This window comes from Solea solea, chromosome 12, assembly GCF_958295425.1.
Source record: "Solea solea chromosome 12, fSolSol10.1, whole genome shotgun sequence".
Lineage (NCBI taxonomy): Eukaryota > Metazoa > Chordata > Actinopteri > Pleuronectiformes > Soleidae > Solea > Solea solea.
Genome location: NC_081145.1, coordinates 6,051,671 through 6,075,518, shown reverse-complemented (window position 1 = coordinate 6,075,518; position 23,848 = coordinate 6,051,671). Strand labels below are relative to the sequence as shown.

The 23,848-nt window shown below is 38.6% G+C and overlaps 3 protein-coding genes across 3 annotated transcripts; all 3 read left to right on the top strand.

Annotated features, from left to right (window-relative positions):
* Positions 1 to 1,551: 1,551 nt before the first annotated feature.
* Positions 1,552 to 6,311, top strand: psmd7 (proteasome 26S subunit, non-ATPase 7). The gene is made up of 8 exons (XM_058646298.1): positions 1,552 to 1,710; positions 2,114 to 2,205; positions 3,366 to 3,458; positions 3,544 to 3,641; positions 3,765 to 3,845; positions 4,517 to 4,608; positions 4,762 to 4,960; positions 5,716 to 6,311. The coding sequence occupies exons 1-8, from the start codon at positions 1,637 to 1,639 to the stop codon at positions 5,977 to 5,979; spliced, it is 993 nt and encodes a 330-aa protein (XP_058502281.1). The 5' UTR covers positions 1,552 to 1,636; the 3' UTR covers positions 5,980 to 6,311.
* Positions 6,312 to 7,616: 1,305 nt separating this feature from the next.
* Positions 7,617 to 16,887, top strand: hprt1l (hypoxanthine phosphoribosyltransferase 1, like). The gene is made up of 9 exons (XM_058646299.1): positions 7,617 to 7,861; positions 8,194 to 8,300; positions 9,339 to 9,522; positions 9,829 to 9,894; positions 9,987 to 10,004; positions 11,653 to 11,735; positions 13,078 to 13,124; positions 14,728 to 14,804; positions 16,319 to 16,887. Exons 1-9 carry the CDS (start codon positions 7,844 to 7,846, stop codon positions 16,364 to 16,366), a joined length of 648 nt encoding a protein of 215 aa, XP_058502282.1. The 5' UTR covers positions 7,617 to 7,843; the 3' UTR covers positions 16,367 to 16,887.
* Positions 16,888 to 17,863: 976 nt separating this feature from the next.
* On the top strand, positions 17,864 to 20,993 carry nudt7 (nudix (nucleoside diphosphate linked moiety X)-type motif 7). Its single transcript, XM_058645751.1, has 3 exons — positions 17,864 to 18,491; positions 19,374 to 19,532; positions 19,615 to 20,993. The coding sequence occupies exons 1-3, from the start codon at positions 18,336 to 18,338 to the stop codon at positions 19,966 to 19,968; spliced, it is 669 nt and encodes a 222-aa protein (XP_058501734.1). The 5' UTR covers positions 17,864 to 18,335; the 3' UTR covers positions 19,969 to 20,993.
* The last annotated feature ends 2,855 nt before the right edge of the window (positions 20,994 to 23,848 follow it).

Here is a 23,848-nt window from a genome sequence, read left to right as displayed (position 1 = left end):
GTCCTTTTTACAGAAGAGGAAATCTCTGACAGAACCAGACCCAAAGATGTGCGGCATCTGCCTAGACAGGTTGGGGTGAAAGGAATAATGGGGGACAGAGGAGAGGTGGGGGACAGAAAGGACAAGAAGGAGGTGAGGTAGACAAGACAGTTCTGAGTCAGTGATGACATGTTTATAAAACTACAACGTAATTTATACAAGCAGCAGCAGAGATTGTTGATAAAGAATTATATTAATATCAACTTTAATTATAGCCTAATAATAATAATGGTTATGATATGATATGAAGGATAATAACAATTATAGCATCAAAACTGGATCTGGATCCTGCAACCTGCAAGATCAGGACACAGAGAGACACAAACTAGGGAGAGAAAGAGTAAGGTTAATGACATGTAATTAAGTCATATTCATATCCTGAGAATGTGAGGCACCACAGGAAGTCCCCAAGCAGTCTAAGTCTATAGCAGCATAACTAAGAGATGGTTCATGTTTCCCTGAGCCAGCTCTAATTATAAGGAGCCAGCTCTAACATTTGGTTGGTCCACACATCTTTAACAGGCTTTTTGAGGATTAAGACATGGTTTTAGGGTTTTTTAGGGAATTGAATTTAGGTTAGGGTCAACGTTAAGGTTAGACATTTAGTTGTGATGATTAAGGTTAGGGTAAGGGGCTAGGGAATGCATTATGTATACTGTATGTGTCCACACAAAGAATGCAAAACCAGCATGTGTGTGTGCAATATTTCTGACAGGCTGCACAATAAGGGGGTAATGCTGCCCTCCACAGTTCAGGCTCTCAATCCACAGTTTAACAGTTTTCCTCATTAGAACCTTTTCTGGCATAAATATGGACCTTTTCAGGACCAATAGTCTTCATGGAGACCAAAACCTGTTCCTAATGAGGCAGAACCTCATTTCTGAGGAACTGGGTAAGTTTAGAGCTAAGATTTGATTGGTGATAGATTAAGGTTACGGTTTGGCATGAACTGGTTATGGTTAAGATACATCATAAGGCTTTGTTCAGGCTGTCCAGATGAATGAAAATCAATGCATGTCCTTTAAAGGATAGCTGTGTGACATTATAGACTTCATATGACAATTGAATAAAACATAACGTTTTGGTATTGATTAAGTAACCAAACACTCCAGTTAATATGAATAAGATGAGTGGTAGAAGACAGACAATAGTTAGTATTATCACTATATACATCCTTTTGATAAAAATAAGTGTTTCTTTCAAATGAAGTTAAAGAGAGGGGACAAGATTGTCCTAACTGGACATCTGAAAAAATATAGGAAAATTGCTCTTCATGTCAGAATGTAAAGGGACAGATTTTCATATAAGACTTTGATCTGCTATGGGGAGCTTTGAACTGATTTGAAGCACTTTAAACAGTGAGAGTGGCAGCGTTACATCTGTATATAGTCTATAATGTAGTCTGTCGGAAATTATTAATATTAGAATAGGACTTTTCATTAAAAAAAGAATAATACTCAAGAATAGCTCTGCGCGTCTATCTGTTGTCATGAGAAACGGAAGACGGAAGTGACGTCAGACACAAAAGGCCGTGACAGTAGTGTAGCCGTCATTGTGCGTGCGGTAGGCTTGTGTGCTGTTTATTTTCCCTGCTAAAATGCCGGACTTAGCGGTTGAAAACGTGGTCGTTCACCCCCTGGTGTTACTCAGCGTAGTCGATCACTTTAACAGGTCAGTATCCATAGCTTCCTCGATCACTCTGTATCAGTCTTTGCGGTAAATTTACCCAGAAACGTAACTTCGCTGCTAAGCTAAGCTAAATTTTAGCCTCTGCTGAGTCAGAGCCCCGTTTAGAATGAATGCAGACATCACCAGGCTAGTTAGCTTACTGAAACCAATTTACCCCGGAGCCTAACCCATGTCTGGCAATAGTATATGTTAAATTCGTAGACGAGTCAATGGTGTGCACCATTTAATAATATGTTATAATGATAGTATATTGTCATTCATTCTAGTTATGGACTGATCAACGCGATAGGCTAGCCATTAGCTTAGCTTGCAGTAGTAACCTAGCTAACTCCTCACTTTATATCATCATAAACCTAAAACAGTATTTTTTCTGTCCACTGTACAGGATAGGAAAGGTTGGTAATCAGAAACGAGTGGTTGGTGTCCTCCTGGGGTCATGGCAGAAAAAAGTTCTCGACGTCTCCAACAGTTTTGCAGGTGAGTATCATTTAGGAGACATAATAGAAACTGAGAATTACAAAATGAAGCACGAGAGACTGAGAAATACTCAGTTATAAATGAATGAGTGTCTTTACGTGTCTTGCTCAAGAGTTCATCGGAAGAGGCATGTCTTGTCACTTAACACAAGTAAACAAAGAAGCGAAGTTTTTTCATGGCCGGCAAAAAACAAACAAATCACTGACAATAGTAATTACACAGGCATGACCTGGTCACACTACACAGTTAATGTTGCAAATCACAGCAGATATAAAATGGTGTAGAATAAAACGAGCTTTGAAATGTGATGAAGAAAAAGACTGATGAGATGAGAAAATTGTGATGAAGAACTTTGAACTGTGTAGAGCAGCATTACACCACAGTGTACAACCTGCTGGAAATTATTAGAAGTGCACAGTCGGTTGTGTTATTGGTCTTTACCATTGGAGGGCTGGCGTTATGCAGGTGTGCAGTAGGTGGCGTCAAGGTATTGCTTGCTCTGACAGCTTGGGGAAAGAAGCTGTTGCAAACCTTACACTGCAGCCAGAAGGTAGAGGGAAGGACAAGTTCCTCAGATTATACACTGCAGGGATTGAGTTCCATCATATTGTAATTCTAAAAGTGCACAGTGGTACATTGTGGTGCAGTAGGCCAGGACACTCCACAGCCCCTCTTTAGAATGTGGTGCTGATTGATGGAAGGAGACTGGATGTCTTCAGTCTCAGCAGGAAGTGAGGACGTTATTGCTTCTTCACTGCAGAGCTGGTGTTGGCATCAGAAACGTAGTAATTACGGCTGATAAATGCTACTGCAGTTGTGCTGCACTTGCAAGTGAATGTGAAGATGATGTTGGATTCAGCATCTTGAAAACACTGCAGTTTATGGAACCATGAATTAGGATTGTTGTTGTTCAGCTTTTGACAAAGAATGAGATGCATTGTTTTGTCCTCATTCATCACACTGATGGTAAAGGGTTTTCTTAATTCATGAAAACTCTAGCAGTAGCTACCAGAGTAGCAGAAGATATGATACATCTGTTTTCAGAAGATAAACGTTTGTCTGATTATGTTAAGCACAATATGAAGGCAATTTATTTTAAAGATTCATACATGTAAATCTGCCACAGACAGATTATTAAGTCTGTCAATGTTCATTTGCAGTGCCATTCGATGAGGATGACAGAGATGACTCTGTTTGGTTCCTGGACCATGACTACCTGGAGAACATGTATGGCATGTTCAAAAAAGTTAATGGTATGTTACTGTGTGCTTTGACATAATTCAAATGTGTTTTATATCATTTTACAGCTGTGAATAACTTAATTTCTCTGGTTTTCAGCCAGAGAAAGAATAGTTGGATGGTACCACACAGGACCCAAACTACACAAGAATGACATTGCCATCAATGAGCTCATCAAGCAGTACTGCACTAATTCGGTATGCAGCTGTTTAGATTTTTACCTTTGCTAAATATGCATGAGCATGTATCTAGACACCACCATGTTCCACTCATTCATTCTGATGTTAAATAACTAATCATATTTCTCTGAAACAAACCAGGTGTTGGTCATTATAGATGTGAAGCCCAAAGATCTTGGTCTACCCACAGAAGCATACATCTCTGTGGAGGAAATACATGACGTAAGTGAATCATGGTGTGCACCAGATTGTGAAAGTATTTTATTTGCAAACAATTGAATAAGGCATGACAGAATCAATATTTGTAGCTGTATGATTATGAATATAACAATATAATGCCTTAATTTTCATTGTATAAGAATAAGACCAGTGGAAGCTCCTTGAAATGTCGGTATGACATTCACACATATCCAGTTACACACTTTTCCTGTGTAACTTCATCTAAAATTATGAGTTAGTTATAGATGTTTACATGTGCAAAAATATTCACATAGTAGTCGAGAAGTAAAAGACAAATATTAAACAATTAAAAATATACAACTACGAAAATACAAATTAATAAAATATAAAACTAAATTTTGAGAAATACCATGATGTATATTTTTGGCCATACCACCCACCACTATGATCCAGTAATTTAAATTTTCACTTGTTTTTTTAAGATTATTTATCCCAATAGGTGATACTTCCGTTCTAATAAATATCTTGTATGCACAAATTGTTTATCTTTATCTGTGTACAAGATAAAAAAAACTGGTTAGGACTCCGTAGTATTCTGTCGTGATTTGGGCTAAATATTGAAGTGTTATTATCCTCCCACAAATATTTATACTGAGAGGTGGTTGTTATCTATTTGAAAAGTAATGTGTTGTTTTTTTCCTCAATATTTGTAGGATGGCACTCCAACATCCAAGACATTTGAACATGTGACCAGTGAGATTGGAGCTGAGGAAGCAGAGGAGGTGGGAGTGGAGCACCTGCTCAGGTACTGAACACATTCTTACATTACACACATTGTAACCACACTAAAATAAAATAAAAAGTTGGTACAATATATTAAAATCATTACACATGCAAATGACAGCCTCTTACAGTATGTACGCTCTAACCCTTCTTATTTCTTTTATCCTGTTTTCAGAGATATCAAAGATACCACAGTGGGGACTCTGTCCCAGCGCATCACAAACCAGGTTCATGGCCTAAAGGGACTCAACTCGAAGCTGCTGGACATTCGTGCATACCTAGAGAGAGTGGTAGCAGGCAAACTTCCAATTAACCACCAGATCATCTACCAGCTGCAGGATGTCTTCAATCTGCTGCCTGATGTTAATTTACTGGTAAGTCATGTGTGTTTATTGTTGAGTGTTTTTTTTACAGCAGTAACTACATGTTGATCAGGTTTTACATTTGATTTTTTGCTGATATGCTGGTTAGGTTTCTTTTTCTGAAAATTGGGAATTTTTGTTAGGTTTTCCTTTCAAGTATTTAAGCTGCATTTTTGTTTTCTTATTTTAAATGGGAGAAGGTTTTTCTAAATAGGCTTTGAATCAAAAATATAATGTTACACCTTTTATTAACTAACTACATATTTGGATTAATAGAGTGAAGAAAAATGTAGAGAATGGGAAGTTGTGGTTTGATTTGACAGACAAATTTAATACGAATACAAAAAACAATAGAAAACAACCTCGATCACAAATGTTAATTATTTTTAACATACTGTATGTCTGTAATTGGGCAGCAGCTTCTTTTTTTTTTTTTTGCCTGTAGAGGGCGTACAAATCGTGTTTGCTTTAAAGAGTCAAACATGCTTTTTTCATACCTTTTATTGCAATTATTAAAACTGCAAAATATCCTGCATATTTCCATGTATTTGTAGATATTTGCTTTTCTAGTACTTCCTAATATATCTCTATATATATTATAAAAAACTTTTTTTTTTTCCATCCCTTCATTACATAGGTCAGTGCATTAAATTACATCACAAAAATTTGCATTTGTTGCCTTTCACAACTTTTAATAAACTAAAAAAATACATGTGTGATTGTACTAGACTTTCTGCATAGCTGATGTTTGTGTTTGGTCCTTGCAGGAGTTCACAAAAGCCTTCTACCTTAAGACCAACGACCAGATGCTGGTGGTCTACCTGGCCTCGCTCATCCGCTCTGTGGTGGCTCTGCACAACCTGATCAACAACAAGATCTCCAACCGAGACGCAGAGAAGAAGGAAGGACAGGAAAAGGAGGAAGGCAAGAAAGAGAAGAAAGATGACAAAGAGAAAAAAGATGATAAGGACAAAGACAAGGAGAAGGAGACGGGAGATGGTGCCAAGAAAGATGAGAAGAAGAAAAAATGAGAGTCTCTCCTTTAAGATCTTCTCAAATCATCTTCATCTGGATGGTGCTCTACTTTGTGCCCACAGCCACACTTTGATGTATGTGGGTCTCGGGCTAAAAGTAGGGCTCTATATAAGGAACGGAGTCATTTGAGATTTGGCATCACAAGTGGCTCTCAGAAAGACTGTTATTATCATTCAGAGGTGAAGAAGATGATGATGATGATGCTTCTTTGGCGTTGACAACATGTTCATTGTTTTCATAGTTGCCCGTTACCCTGCTATTTCTTTTTGTAAGATGGAGAAATATGTTTTGTTTCTGTATTACTTATTAAATTTGGATTATATTCAAATATTGGTTGATTTGTCAGTTTTCACTACTATTTAAATTGAATGAAATGTTTATTATCCAGTAGACTTGCCTGTTGGTGTGTATACTCATTGTGTAATGTTGGAATAGTACATGTACCATGTCTGTACTGCTTTTAAAGGTTTGGTGGGTAGGATCTAGCAGCATCTACTGGTGAAGTTGCACGTTGCAGCTGAATATCTCCCACCTCACCCTTACCTTCCAAGTAAAAAGGAGAATCTATTTTGGAAGTTTACCCACTCCAGATGATTATGAAGGACTTATGTGGTAGTGAAACCAATAATTCATATTATCAGGTGATTGTACACTCCACAAAACCCACAAGACATCAGTATAATTATTTTATATTCCATTTTGGCCAAATTAAAACAATATTACAAAATCATTTGGATATTTTAGTTTGAACCAAATAAAGTAAAATGAAATGTTACTTTGCTAGGATTGATATTAATGAGGTACTGCGGTTCCAAAGCATTATCCTTATTGTGCAATAGGAAATTTGATTTGTTTGTTTACATTTCCATAAACTCTTTACTGCTAATGCTATAGTCTCTACAGCCCTCTTGCAGTGGCATGCCCTTCCAAATGTCTCTACATGGCACTGCCCTCTTGTAAGTATAGTGAATCCAAATAAAGCATGAATCTAACTTTGGGACACTACATTACAGTCCTAAAATTGTCACTACAGGTGTGAGGCATGAGTTTACGGTGTGAAAGAGGGTCATTAGTGTCACCTGAGAGACAGAGTGTGCTGTTGTGTAGATGTTGGAGGTCACTGTTGTTGTTCTGAGAGTGACTGTTGATCCATTTAGGGCAACATTGTAGGTGACCGATATCAGCAACCAACCAACAACATGCTTAACTTAACAACTCTCTAGTCATGTTTCAGCCTCAAACTAAATATCTGTTTTTTTCTTCCACCAGTTAGTCAGAACTGAAGAAGCCTCTTGGACCATGAGCGGTGGAACATCTTCAAGTAGCTAAGCGCAGAAGATGACCATGACCTGGGTGACTGAGAACCTTCACAGACACGTGTGTGTGTGTGTGTGTGTACATATATATATTTAAACTGCGTCACTTCATCACTGCTGAAAGTGTGCAGCAGCCAGTATTAGTTTCAACAATCAGTGCAATGCGTTTAAGGTCAGGTTGCGTCTAGTAAATCAGATTATTACGGAGGTGAACTGGACTCTGAAGTATGACGTAAAAGGCTTAACAACCTCGCCCCCGCAGCGGGCACGCGCGCGCGCTCATACAGCCCCACAGAGGAGCATCTATGCGCGGTTGATGGTGTCGCTCATTACGGACGCGCACGCGTCAACCGCAACGCCGTTCACTTTGAACAGGACGCGCGCGACGAACGTCTCTACGCGTCGCTCGTGCTGCGCGCGGCAAAGCGACGCGTGCGTACGTACGTGTCGAGTGCGGAGGAGCGCCTCCTCTCTCCCCTCCGGGACCATGACTCCTCAGTCATTTCACTGCTACTGAACGGAGTACACCGCCGACACCGTAAACATGGCGTCTTACCTTCAGGTGAGTCCTTAAACCGCTGGGTTTTTAATTGTTTGGGGATTCTAATAAGTTAACAGGGCGTGGTTGCGGCTATTGCGGGCCTGTGTAGTTCAACGGCAGGTGCCAGGAACCTCCCTTATACTGTCTCACTGTTCTGTTTCTACTGTTTTAGATGCGTCTTCGTCCCCTGCCTCCACACTCATGTTTGTGTGATGTTGAACAGGTGGTCGAGGGGTTCAGTGTTGCTAGGAGCGCGTGTGTGTGTGTGTGTGTGTGTGTGTGTGTGTATGTCAGAGCCAACCACTCTGACCACACTTAAACACATAGAGACGTGACTTCTACTTTAATTCCAGATCGCGGATGACGAGAAGGGACACGAGCTGGACCTTTTCTGTGTCCCTAGACATTATGAGAGCGATTTGGACAAGGTGATCATCCCCCATGGACTCATCATGGACAGGTAAACCAATCAGCTGCAGCCTCAGCACCACCTGTGCCAAACAATGGACGGAACATCTCATCTGAGTCTCTCTGGCTCTTTTGTGCTCCATTGTCCTTCATAAACACATGCTTTCATGGAAATACTGAACCACACTGTATTAGCTTAACAAATCACTGTAGCACACATCCTGAAGTACATTTGAATAGGATGTGGTAGGAAGGGTTTATTGTCCAGGTGTGGTAAAATGTACTGTGAGTATGGCTGCAACAATGATTCGATGAATAATCAGAACAAACACACAAGATGTCAAGACACGATTTGTTTTACGGAGGCAACAGCAACATTTTGCTAGTAAAGTAAGACGGCTCAAGACTGAAAATACAAAGAGCCCTTTTAAAAGGTTCTACTGCTCAAAAAAACCTGATCATTCAACAGTTTACTATCATAAACTCCTATTGTCACTGCTGCTGTATACACATCAACAGTCAGGTCTGGTAGTTTTGCTTGACGGAGCCTGTTTCCACATGAAGGACACATCTTACACATAATGTTACATTGTTTGACTAAATAGAAGCAAAATGATAATATCAACAACAAAAATGACACATTTTACACTCCACAGCATTAAATATAAACAAGTTCACCTTTTTAAAGGTCTAGTATGTAACATATAGGAGGGTTTATATATTTTAAAACCAGAAATGTTGGGTTAGTCTTAGAATAAGACTTTTATGTATACATTTAGGCAAGGTTTTGCACAGAGGCTGCCATTGGTACACAGCAGAAGCAGAATTATTATTTATCATTGTTGGTTTAATCAACTGAAGCTTTGACAAATCGAGTCATTTTGGTGTCCGGGAAATGCCTGATGATATTTTTGACCTCCATTCTGACAAAACAAAGAATCCATTAATTGAGAAAAATAAATAACCGATGAATTGACAATGGAAAGGATCATTCGTTTCAGCCCTAATTAAATGTCATGTCCTGCCGCAGTCCCCACTGCAATGTGATTTACGACGCATGTGTTTACTTTGTGTCTCCTCTGTGTTCCAGAACCGAGCGTCTTGCCCGTGACATAATCCGGGACATGGGCGGACACCACATTGTGGCGCTGTGTGTGCTTAAAGGAGGCTACAAGTTCTTTGCAGACCTCCTGGACTACATTAAAGCGCTGAACCAGAACAGTGATAAATCAGTCCCGCTGACAGTGGATTTCATTAGGGTGAAGAGCTACTGCGTAAGCTGCCTTTTCTCTCTTTCATTACCAAGAACCACTTGTGCTGGGGTGACTTGTGCTGTATGGTCTTGACAAAATGTAAAGGAGAATCATTTATGTTGCATCAGAAATGAGCCACTGCGGTGTTGAGTGTGTGTGGAGACTTGGCATGCCATCACTGCAGAGACATTTTAGAAATTGATCGGTAGACTTGAGGCTTTTAAGGTGGAACAAACAAGGGGAATTTAGGCTAAACTGTAGCCACACTGTAAGATGCATCATGATGTCTCCTCCTCCTCCTCCTCCTCCTCCTTCTCCTTCTTCTAGAATGACAAGTCAACGAACAGTGTCAAAGTCATAGGAGGGGATGAGCTGTCTAATCTCTCAGGCAAGGTAAGTCATCTCATGTTTGTCAGGAACAAACTGCACACTCTCGTATGGATGTATACATACTCACTTAACTATTCTTTCATTATTCTCTGCAGAATGTTTTGATTGTTGAGGTAAGATGTTTCTATTTTCATTCTATATCACAGTGACAAAACACACGATTATTCAATATTGCAATATATAGCACTGTGCATAGGTCTTGGGCCATTATGACAAATGTATAATAATTTCTCTTGGTTAGAATACAACCAGACAATATAGCAAATACTATATGTATGCAGTATGTTACAAAGTGCCTAATGATCATATCCGTACAAATATCTCAGGGCACTATACATGGTAAGGCATAGAAAACAAACCCAATAGATCACACAATGAACAAGCACTTGGAATCAGTGGAGAAAAAAGAAACTCCCCTTTAACAGGAAGAACTCGGCTGATTGGGGTGAAAGGCAAAAAGGGATAGAAAAGGAAAGAAGCAGAGGCGGGGTAGAGACAGCAGAGAGTGACCAGGAGCAATTAAGAAACTAAGGCTAATATATAAGAACAAATGAGAATTTTAATCTAAATATGTACACTCAGTTGTTCCCAAAAGCTTTGATAAAGAATAAGGTTTTCTTTAGACTGGATTTAAATAAGGCCAGGGTCAAATTTGTCATTAAGGAGAGAGTTCCAAAGTGTTTCAAGTTTAGTAAAGGCTCCACCTCCTTGCTACAAATTTGAGATTTTGGGGATAACAAGAAGGGCTCAAGTATTTAGTGTGACCTCCTCTTATACCTGAAGAACAGCAGGACTGACTCTCTTAATCCTAAATGGAGTGGAATATTAATTAACATCGGTGGTCACAAGTGTGTTTGTCCTGCCATTTCATGTGGAAAATATCTGCTGTGAAAAAAGGTCGATTACGCCAGGTTTACCCAAGACCTGCTTAAGCACTACATATGCATCTTGTATGAGTTTTAGACCAACTTTCAATAAAATATTTCCATTCAAAATATCACAGTTTACATAAAATAAAATAAACTAAAATAAAACATTTTGTGTAAATAAGTCCACTCTCAAAGGCAAGTCAAGCTGTTGGAAAACCTGATATTTTTCCTCCAAAGAGTCCAGACCAGACCTGAAGTGTCACATACAGTATATTTCCTATATTGTCTGGTTTAATCTTAATAAAAAAAAGACCAAAAAATAAATCTGGATGGTCATTAGAACTTTTTTCAAAAAAATCTCCTGTGACCCACCTTTATTTATTTATTGTTTATTTTTTAATATGCAATTATCACATTTGTTCATCTTGTTAAAATGATATGTTGTGTCATGTTTGTAATCCTCTGTGCTTGCAACAGCTGTGGCTGTTTTTCCGTTTGTCCAGTTCCCGTAAATGCACCATCTCGAGAGTGATGGTGACTTAGTGACTTAGGTGATTCCATTTTGGTGGTCAGAGGTCAAATGTCAAGATCACTGTGATCGTGCATATGTTTTTTTTTAATGCATTATCTTAAGAACGCCTGTAAAGAATCTTTTAAAGTTTTAGCACAAATGTTCACTTGGATTTACAGATTAACGTCAGAGATTAGGGTGGTCATTGTGTCCTCACAGACAATGAAAGTGCATTTAATACGTCTGCCAAAAGAAAATTGTGTAGACCTTAATTGTCAGGTGTACAACCACTGGGTGGTGTTCTAGTTAAGTCGTGTTTCTTTCTTTTGTTGATGCCTCTGTGTTATTGTGACTGTGTTTTGTCTGCTGCTTTGTTATCAGGATATTGTTGAGACAGGAAGGACGATGCAGACACTACTTTCCCTGCTGAGTGAATGTAATCCCAAGATGGTTAAAGTTGTAAGGTAGGTACCATCATATACAGTTCACAGTCCAGCAATTATTGAATAAATGATAGAGCCTAAGTATAACTGGCATTCAGGGAGAGTGCTCTTAGCTAATGGACTCCCTATTTTAAGACTGTAATAGTTAGACATTTAAAAAAGGGGAGGCATCAGCTGATTCTGCTCTTATTATTGTTAACTGCACAGTGGATGTTGGAACCCATTCGCTCATGTATTCCCGATAGCTGGTTTACACAGTGAAGTGTTTAAGTGATGAGTGGTTTCTCAATTAGTAGATGGCTTTAATTGATTAAAATTAAACGATTAAATCTAAATTAAAATTAGACGATTAAAGCCAGAGGAAAGCAGTAATGCAACATCTTTTGAGATCATCATTTTCTGTTTTAAAGCAGTGTTTCCACAGAGGGGAACTGTTGGTTTGCAGGAAAAGGGGCTTTACCATTCCAATCCTTACCATGATGGAAACAGAGCAGATATTAAACTGCTCAAATAGCTTAAATACAATTCGGACTTAAATGCCGGTTGCTACACACACATTGAGTCATTCTTGACTAAAGAAATGCAGGAAGTTCCTGTTCCTTCTCTGAGTATTTTGAGGTTTAACTTTGACATTACTGTTGCTAACAACTCGGTGAGGAAACACATTGTAGACCTTTCTTTTTAACTGTTTTTTCTTAAATCATAAATCAACTCTAATTCCGTTATACAGCCTAAATTTGCGGTTGCTTCACTGGGCTTTATAGTCTGTTCACGTAGCAACGTCCTCTGCCTTTAGACCCTCATTTGGAGTCAGGAACAACTAAAAAAAACTAACAAAATCCTCTCAACACGGGCAATAATGAAGGAGATGTGCAGTAGACCAAAACATGACAATAACAATGACGTATGATAGTGAATTTAGTATCATGGTTATACATTTTTATATGGCGGAGGACACATAGGAAACAGGGAAAATGTGAAAAAGTTAAAGTTCAAACAGGGAGCAGCTGTTTAAGCTGTATGGTCCCATGATGGTATGCACCATAACTATTAGATTATTTTTTTTTCTATTTTCATTAAGTGGTCACGACTTAGCCTCTGTTCTAGTTCTGAGTGTTTCTGCTAGAATTATTTTCAGCAGCAGTGCTACAAAGCCGCGGCCCATATTTGATCAAGTCTAAATTCATTTAGTTTTAAATTCTGTGGCTTTGTAGATTATAATTCTTGTCTTTTGCATTTTAATTTGCATATTCATATAACTAAATATGATTTAACTGAAAACCCTGGATTCTTATGTCACTTATAGTGAAATCCAACTTCCTCTGATTCCTATTTCCTGTATTTTCTTTATTCATCGCTGAAGTCTTCTGGTGAAGAGGACCCCGAGGAGTTCAGGGTACAGACCAGACTGTGAGTACATAATACTGCAATAAGACATCTGTGAAATTATTTAGTGACGCTGTGTTTTTCATGCAGGATTAACGTTTATTTCTGGAAAACTTGCTCCACATGTAGCCAAGCCAGGCACTTACGCACTAATGCATGCCCGACAACCCCCTTTGCTTACACTGTCTGTGATTATGTAATGCTTTTAGGTTTGAGTTGGTTAATCCCTTTAAGATTGACCCTCAAGGACAGCTGTTACAGTAAGCGTTGTGACTTTCCCCGGTACAGCTCTGAGAGCTTAAGCACAACCTCACACAGACCGTAAAAGTGCAGCGTCTTGATACTTTACTAAAACCTCTTCTACTGTAAAGCCCCTTTTCCACCTATGGTCCCAGCTCGCCTCAGCACGGCACAGTTTAGGTCGTGTTTCCATTACAATATAGTACCTCCTCAACGTGGGCGGAGTCATCACTGCACAGCTACATGAAACTGCCCCTGACTTTTACACACAAACGAGTGACTAGTGACTTGTAAAGTAGTTGTTTTCAGTAACTGAATCATTAGAATCAGTTAAAGCAGTTAAAGGATTAGTTAGGGTGACCATATTTTCATTTGGGAAAACCAGGACACCTTGTCGGGGGGGGGGGGGGGGTTTGAAGGTGGGTGGGCGGTCATGTGGAGGATGCTGCTGCTTTAATAGTATTTTATTATTATTATATTATATATATATTATTCAATTATACCGGTATATTATATTATATAGATAGAACAAGATATTTAGTTGGTTTATTAAAAATGCTTTTCAGTAAAAGTCAATTACAATAACTCCAATAACAAATGATAATTTTATTCAAAATGTATTTATTCAAAATGCTTGAGTCAACAATTCCTGTCCATGGATCTGTAACTGTTGTGGTGTTTCACTGTGTGAAATGACCATGCAGCCTCCGCTGCATTCACTGCATCCTCGTTCCCTGGTCTGAGAAAGTACTGTGTGATCGAGCTAGCACTACCCTCGCCTCGGACAGCTGTTTTGTGCTTCTCTGTGTCCAGGTGGATTTTCAGATCTCTTGCACCTCCATTGGACACCGAGACATATGTGCCTGCTTTGCACACTGTGCACAAGGCTTCCCATTTGTCTCGACCCGATCTGAAAGCCGGGAAACTCTTTAGCAATTCGTCGGTAAACGAGCACTTGCGCTTCGGCATGTTGCTTGCGTATGACTGACAGTCACGTTGTCTACGTTCTGATTAATAGGGCTGACAGCATAGGGGCGGGGATTAGGCTACGTCGCACGCAGCGCCGTGGGCAGTGCCCTAGTGCATGTAAATATAATGGTCCAAAGAAGGTAATTTTAAAAACCAGGACATTTCCTCACTTTCTAAAAATAACCCGGGACACCCGGGACAGGACGTGAAATACGGACATGTCCCGGGAAATACGGACGTATGGTCACCCTAGATTAGTTCAGTACTTCCTCCATGACTCCGTCTGACACAGTCACTGGACTGAAACACAGCCGCAGGGTTTGTGATGCCGGACACTAAATACACCAGACTCCTCGGTCAAATATTGAGATTTTAGACATTTCCCTGGTAATTGTTGCACTTTTTTTATTTATTTCAGACATCGGCTTTGAGGTACCAGATGCTTTTCTTGTAGGCTACGCTTTGGACTACAACGAGTACTTCAGAGACCTCAGTGTAAGTTTGCAGTGGTTGATTACTCCAAGTGAAGAATTAATTGTAACATCATTTTTTTTAACTAATAGGAAACCTATTTTACAAATTACAAATAAGACTTGGCTAAGACTCGGTCAGTTTGCAGCAACCCCATCAACAAAAACACCAGAATACAATAAATAAAAATGTATTATATAGATGTGTTTTTCTCATATTAAAGTATGCTTCGGTGATTTGGTGATTTACAGTAAAGAAGAGCACAAAATAGCAGACTATAAAGAATAGAGCTGCATGCTGTTCGGGGAGATATGGGTTGCATTCCTGGGTCAATAATGTGTAAATGTGAAAATGATTCAACTGTAGAATCTCTTTCTTAATATGTCAGAAAACAAGGTGAGTAAGAAGATTTTGCTTTTTGGAGGGAATCACAGGATTCTTGGTAGACTAAAGACACTCAAGCCATTCTTTAGGATGTTGATGTACAGCATATATGCAGAATGAACACAGTTAGAAATAACTGAAATCACAAAGTACAAATGTAATTATACAGTATACATCATCAAAATAATTGGTTAAGCAAACACACATATATATATATATATATGTGTGTGTGTGTGTGTGTGTGTATGTATGTATGTATGTATGTGTATATATATATATATATATATATATATATGTGTGTGTGTATGTCTCAAACAAATCAGTATTTAGTTGCTCAGCTGAGACTGAGCAACCTTCCTTTTACCTTTGAAATTGACAGATTTAATTTAATTAGTTAATTTGCTTGAAATTTTGTGAATCTTTGTATAAATTCAAGGAACGTCCATCTATCTGTTAATCGCATAACTGTCCAACCAAGTCGCTTGACAGGTTCAAACTTGGCAGATGACTTACTTCATGAGTGTCATGAGTCACGAGTGTGTGCAGTTGCGACTTTGGCTTTGTTGGATAAATCATGCAAGAGATATCGGTTGAAATACAAAACAGATCTATTGCTAAAAGGGCCACCCATTGTCATTACTGTTGTTACGTTTCCATATCCGTGTTTATGTTTATGTTGTTTCACACAAAAAACAGGCACATATTGGAGGTGTACTTACTGTAGATGAAACTGAGAATGAGTCACAATTTCTTCTGTATTGTCCACACTATGAGGTTTGAATTTAAAACAACTCTGAATGAGAAAAGTGTCTGTTCATAATTCAGCAATGACAGAATGAAATCTTTGTTAAAGTTGAAAATATAAGTTACCTATGTGTCAAAAACAGGATGATTTATTTGTTTATTATTTCTAATGTATGTTTTTCTCCAACTTGTTGGTCTGTATTTCTGGATAATTGTCTTGTAAGCTGATTTTCCACAATGACAAAATGAAAACTGCTTGCTCTGGTGCAGAAATGCTTGATTCTGAATACTTTATTTATCAAAAAAAAGTCACATTTTCAAAAACGTAACCATGGGTTTTAGGTCATTTTTTTGAGGACATGAGGAAACAACAGAATTAAAAATGAATTAAAAAATTTACTGTATTCCAGCACATCTGCATACTGAATGACCAAGCCAAGGAGAAGTACAAAGTGTGAGCAGACGTAATGCTGCAGAAGCCATGACTGAATCGACCACTGTGACGACCCCTCCTTAGCTTTTCCACTGTTTGGAATCTTATTTATTTTTCTACACAAGAATCCACAAAATGTGAGTTGTGGAATGTAAATAACCTAAAGACAAATGTTTCTTTTGCCCATGTTCATAAAATGGGATCACCTATGTATATTAAGAATGTTTTGGTTGTTAGTTTTTAATTTATTTATTATTTTATGTGTACTCTGTAAATTGCAGTTTTATCTAGGAGATTCATTTGCTCCGGCATCACAGGTCTCACTCAGGCTACTGTTTTATTTTCAGTGAGCTGACCAGCTCCTTTGTTCATTTTTGTTAAGACTCATAATGCTGACATGTATATGAATATTCCCTCGTTATGTCATAAAATGACTTGGAATGTACTGTATGTTTTATTTCATGTATGAAGGACCTGTTTACAGCAATACACATCAAGATGAAAACATGGAGGCTTGTTTATTTAAATATAATATTGTTGACACTGCTACTATTGAATGTATTTATTGTAGATTTCCCGTTCATTTTTTCAGAAACAAACTTTGTTTCTTTCTTTGTAATGTTAATTTTTATATGAATAGTGCATATAGTCATAAAATGGCTTAAACGTAAGCATTTTTAGCAGTAGCGCATTGTTGCCAACTGCTGTCAATGAAAAGTAACTAAAGTCAGGCTGAAAAGACACTAGATATCACTAAAAACCACCCTGTCCTTCAGACACAAAAAAAACAAGTGTTGAAGATGAACAGTGAATTGTTAAATGAGGGGAGGAGAAAAGAAAACCTATTTTCACAGACACTATTTTGATTTCACTGAACAATGTAGATGAGTGATTGTTCCGCACATGGTTAGCTGCACTGCATATCCCCAGCCTATTGAGTGGTCACATCTTTTCTCTCTCCATCTCTTTCTACAGCAGGGGCCTCAGATTCAAATTACCTGGGGGCCAGTGAACTTCTAGTCTGTTCAGGAGGGGGCCGGTCAAGTGAAAAAAGACCCAACAGTTGGGGAAAAATTCACTGTTCAGTCAGAAATTAAAATCATATCTTGATAATCCATCATGATGTTGCAATTAAAAATATTAGAAGAGAGTTTGCACACCATTATGAAGTATAAGTGTTTGTTTTGATATAAAGTTCACAACAAAAAAAGGTGCAAAATGAATCTGTAAATAACAGAAATGAGTATTAAATCAAAATATTAATTTAATGTGATAAATATCATGTAGAATTATTATTAAAAAAGATATATTGTTCACTTTTTTCAGGTGAATTTCCATTATAAATTTAAAATCAGTGTAGGGCCTCATGTGGTCGGCGGGCCGCGAGTTTGAGACCCCTGACTGACCGACTCTCCGCCCACAGTAAATAAATAGGCTACAGCTCGATATGAAGCGCTCGTGCGACAGAACCGGCCATTTCCTTCTCGGGATGTAGTTAGGTTTATACCAGGAAGCCAAACAAGTCTTGTGTCTCTGAAAACCTGGTCGCTAAATACAGCGACAACACCACTACGTTGGCAACACTGCAGTAGCTTGAGAAGCTAAACTACGGCTAGCTTTCTCTCTGTGCGTCTTCTTCTCTTGCGGTTTGTGGCAGAGGAAAACGTCAAAGGCGTAACACTGCCCCCCTCAGGCCATTTGTAGATATCGCCTTTAGCTTCTCGTCTCATCCTGTGACGTAAATTTAAATGGACAGCTGTGCCTCCGTCACTTTTCATGTGTTTGCTGAAGTTAAACTAACCGGTTTCAAACACACTGTCCATGTGTTTGGCAAAGTTGAACTGACCGGTTTAAAACACACCGTTTATATGATTGTTTTAGATGACTCGTCAGATAACCGCAGTCCTACTCGTAAAACTAGTTTTTAGTGTATACTTTTGTTTGGTTTTTGTCTCAACGCCAGTGAAATGCTCGCATTCTAGTCCGAAGTCAATATGGAGAAGAAAGAACAGCTTATAGCCAATTTAAAGCTGTTTGACAGCGGTAACAGTGCGTCGCATCTGCCGGACCGGCCCCAAGCCTCGGTGTTGATTCCACTGTTGGTGAAGAATGGAGAGGTGTGCACACTGATGACCCTGCGTTCACTGGAGGTAACAACCACAGCCACATCACACTCTCCTCATACATGTGCATGTCATTCGTTTGTCACTGTAGATACAATTCATTCATTTCAATACAGAATGTGAATTGTGACACTTTATAGCTCTAGTTTCACATATGTGCACTTTACCTTTGACTTAGTGTAATGTCAGTCCAAGGGTCACATTCAATTTCAAAAATCACAAACTTTAATAATAATGGGGTTTCATAAGCCATTTTTCCAAGAATGAAGTTGTTGTTCTCTGAAATTAATATTTCATTGTTCACTAAATAAATCAAATTTTAAATTAAAATGTAAAAATGTAATATGAAATGTTAAAATGCCTCACTATAGTGGATGAACTTTGGGCTTCTAAGGCTACACTTTGCTGTCTACATCATTTCACTAAAATGACACCACATTTGTCATTTTTAGGAGGGATAAGAACTATGTTAAACACTCTATTTTCACATCTTTAATCTACTTCAGTCCTCTTGTACGATTGTACTTTACCAGTAAAATGAAAAGGTACAGTGCATTTAAGTTGGTGACATCGACAACAGAGGACTCCTCCCCTCACTAATCCCTTTCCCAAGTGCACCAGGAAACTACCAGAAAAGAACACACTTTCACAACTCTCTCTCTCTCTCTCTCTCGTTCTTTTATCTTCTACATAAGTAAATGCATAGCTTTATTTATTCTTCTTCAAAATGGACACGCTGCAGATACATGGCAGTGCAAGATGGTGGACCATGTAAAGCAAGGGCCTTGCATATAAAAGGCGTATTCTAAAGCTTGATTTTTATTTTAGCACACTTATACATGTATACAAACATAATTATGCGTCTTACCTGCTCTTAAACCCAATTTTTCTCCCTCTCTCTCTATTTAGATGAGGGCCAATGCTGGAGATGTGTGTTTCCCTGGAGGAAAGAGAGACCCCAGTGACAGAGATGAAGTCGACACAGCTCTGAGAGAAGCAGAGGAGGAGATAGGTCTACCACCTGATGGTGTTCAGGTGGTCTGTAAACTGTTGCCGATCATTAATAAGGTAGATCGATCACAATGTAACACATCCGTGTTAGGGTTTGTATTAGTTTGTCTCACTTTTGCTGCTCGTGTCGTTTAAACAGCGCGGTCTGCTGGTGACTCCGGTGGTTGGATTCATAGAGGAGTCGTTCTGTCCGCGTCCAAACCCAGCCGAGGTCAGTGCCGTGTTCACAGTCCCACTGGACTTCTTCACCACAAAGCAGGACCACTATGATGTCCACGCTCCTCTTGGGCCGCAGACCTGGTTTTATTCATTTAATTTTGCGGACCCCGCTTCAGGACGCGAATATTTCATATACGGTATGACGGCTGTGTTTGCTGTGATGGTGGCATGCCTCGGTCTCAGGAAGAACACAGAGTTTGTTCAGGATTTTGACGTCGAGGATCTGTTTTCTTTCTTTCAACTTGTTCTAAAGAGGGGAATTAGTAAACTGTGACCGGGGTCTCATTGCAGAAAGAAGCTTCAACAATTCAAAACTCGTGGTTGATTTACTGTCAGAGGGGAAACAGTTTCTGGTTCCAGAGCAGCAGATTTGAGTTGTTTCACTTTGAGTTAAGCACATGTACAACCTCCGGGTCTGTGCATCGGCATTCATTTGGAGATAAAATACATATTCTGAATACAGAGGTGACAGTATGATGTTGTGATATGTTGGTAAATATGAGCAAAGCAATCCCACTCTTATATACTGTATAGGCCTGAATACAACACAGAGCGACTCTCAATGAACCACTCGATTGTATGTTGTCATAGCAACACTCTACCCTAACCCATGAAAAATCACAATATTTTAGTGTATCAATAGTTTCACCATGGCAACAGAGGGGAAACAAAACTTAAAATAATTCCTTACACTTCCTTCTGAGAAACAAAAAGTCAACAGAAAGGCACAAGAACATAGTTCAAACGGGTGAGACTGACATAATAGGTTTAATAACCTCAAATTAATCCTATCTGACTTGAATAAAGTAGTGTTTCATTGTACAGCTTAATCCCCAACACACGGTTGTTGTTTTCACCTCTCTGTCATTAATCAATGAAATAATATGTGACATTTACATTAAATACATTAAAAACAACAACATTCTTTAAATCCATAGAAATCCATATTTGCCGTAATCTGCTGTAACTTCCAGGCCAAACGTTATCCAGTGTTTTGTGTGTGTTTTTGTCACTAATGGATCATCTGGATGACTCATTGCTGTTTGCTGCTGCTGAAACTCTCCCTGTGAAGCAACAAACCACAGAACAAGATAAGAATTTCCATGTTTCCCGACTAGGTTTTTCTGTTATTGTTGACGCCTAGCTGCTGAAATTACATACTGTGAAATTAAAGTCAATACTTGACTGCTAATCTGACAACAGGGAGATTGACATGGAACAACAACAATAATAATAATAATAATAATAATAATGATAATGCTTTTGTATTTGTACTAAATAAAGGAGGAAAAAAGTTAATTTGTAATTTTTCATATTTATTTGGTGGTGATGGTGGTGACTAATCCATAAAATCTGAAGAACTCAAACTAGTATTAATAAAAATCTATTGACAAAATATCAAAATCATCTAATTGTGTAGTAATAGTCTTTTTATTTAAATGACAACAAAAAGACATGTGTCCAACTACATACATTAGTATGTAGTATAGATTAGATTACATACAAAGTATGTAGTCTAATCCAGTTTTGTGTCTTTGAGACAAATGGTAAAACTCTGCATTTTATATGGACTGAATGAATGAATGAATGAATAAGGAAAGGAGAAATTCAAGGTTTGTTGAAGAATACTTGAGTCTGTGATGAAGTTACTCACCTAATATTTGGAAGCCCAGAGTTTTCCCCTCATTTCAAGCTTAACAAACTCCCTTTTTTTTTAATCTTGACTCCCTAGTTATTAATAGCATTGTGTAAATTCAGTGCAATATTTGTGATTGAATTCTCAGAACGGGATATGTCGCATAAGATAATATTGTGAAGACATTCATTTGACATTATCGAGTATATTAATTACTTTGCAAAAACCGATGAAATACGCACTGAAACTACACACATTCACCGAAGCCCAGTGAGCAGGATTCAGTGTCGCATGACCTCACACACATCCTCCCTGTCACACAGGTTAGCCATGTGTGCTTATGCTAAGAGGAAGAACACCGCCTCCGTTGCTCTTGCTCTTGTTCAGTGTTCCTACTCCTGTAGTTCAGTAATAATCCTTAGAATTTTGACTTGAATGATTAAGTTTGAAGAAAATGAGAGTCGTTTTCCTCAAACATTGTGTCCATTGATATAATCTGCATACAACAATTAATAACTTATATGATTAAATTCAAAATCTCCAAGTTTATCGTCATCGCCCCCCCCCCCCCCCACTCACATGTAATAACACACTAGAAACCTTACAATTACTTTTAACTGGAGATGACAAACTTCCACAAAGGCTGCAGTTTCCCAGTGTTGATGCACTTGAAATGGATTTGGAATCATCTCTAAAAATGTCAGTTTTTTTGAGTTATGCTCGTCATGTGAGCAGGAACATAACCTCTTTGGTTGAGGTGATTCTAAAAAAAACCAAAAAGACAAAACTGCACTGACAAAAGAAAATGGTTGCCAAACGTATTTACTACAATTTGTATCACCTAAATGAGGTTCATTCAAATCAAAGTAAGCAAATTGTCTTAAATACATAGATTGGTAAATGTAGTTTAAATGAGCTTCATTGTTACCAAATGTAGTCATCTATAAGTTTCAATGTACAGAGGAAAGGAAGAGACAAACAAATCAGGACTTTTAGATTTTTATTAATTTATTTACTGTAGCAGCAGGATTACAGATATAAACGGAAGAGTATACAAATGTCCATACCAAGGCAAAGTACATGTTAATAATAGTTCAAATGTATGATAACACACGAGGGGGTTGACCTTTATCCCTACTGTAGGGTCTTAAGGCTAGATACTAAAGCTGAAGCTACACAGAACGGATACAACAGAAGTGTCTGTCGGAGAATGTGAAACCGGAAGCAAACGAAGAGAATGAGCAAACTGATTACACACGAGATACAGCTCACACACTATTGGCAATTAACAGTTATCGTGGTTGCTCCGTTTGATCAAGCATTTCACAGCAACAATAATAATTATAATAATAATAATAATGTCGACAAGCACATCAAAACAACAAAAGCTCTCCGTAAAACAATCACCGCGGTCTTGTCCCTTTTCCCCCCTCACATCTACAAATCTCACGAGGCATGGATTTAAAACGAACAAAGGTTTTCAACAGAACAAACGAGTTGCACAGTATCATGTTTCGATATCTCACGTTAGTTTTCCAAACTAGATTGATATGGGCTATGGTTGCACGTGTGTAGTAGACATGAACTTGTTTCCTGGTGTTGCGCAGTCCTCGAGAAGAGAAAGTGGACAAGCGGTGACACAAAAGGGACATGAGTGAACACAGCAGAGGAAATGTAAAGTTATCAAGGCACACAGAGTTCTGTTGAAAGCATCACAATTGAGATTATTCCAGATACCCCTGCAGTATATTTCACACTTAAATATACATGACTGATGGACGACAACGATCAGCGTGTACAACAGTGGTGTGCTATCTTTTGTCACCGTTGAATCACATGCTTTTACACCACGGTTGTGGTTCAGGTGGAAGTGGCTGTTTCGGAGAGTCAGACTGACTGAGCGTCCTGGGGTTTTGTTTTTTTTCTTTTGCTCAAAATGAAACGTTGAGGACGTGAAAGAACATGACATTTACACCACGACTGCAGACAAACGTTCGGTGACACAAATGACAGATGGTGCCACATCCACCCATTCCCCTCCACCTCAAAACATACGTTCTCTGAAAGTGAAATTGGTCCGATGTTGGACGCGGCGCGAGCTCCGCGTGCACACCATGAGGTAAAATTTACATTCATGAAAGTGAAGTCACAGGTTGGCCGTCTGTGTTGGTATGGCTTTTAAGAGGCATCACTGTTCTGCACTTCCTCCACAGCCTTAATGTGCTCTTAAAACCCCCTAACCAAGAGGAATGGAATGCTTGGAAACATCACTACTGCGCTCTAACCTGATCTACAGTTAATGGATGAGTCAAAGTGCCATTTGAGATGCATGACATTAAAAAAAAACACGCACACAACAAACCGAGCCCATTTATTACAGTATACAAATTGGGTGAAGTCACCGTTGAAGCAGAATTAAATTCTGACATTTTTTGCTAGGGCTGCAACGATTATTCGATTATTAATTGTCAATTATTTTGATAATCGATCCATCGGTTTGAGTGTTTTTTTAATAATT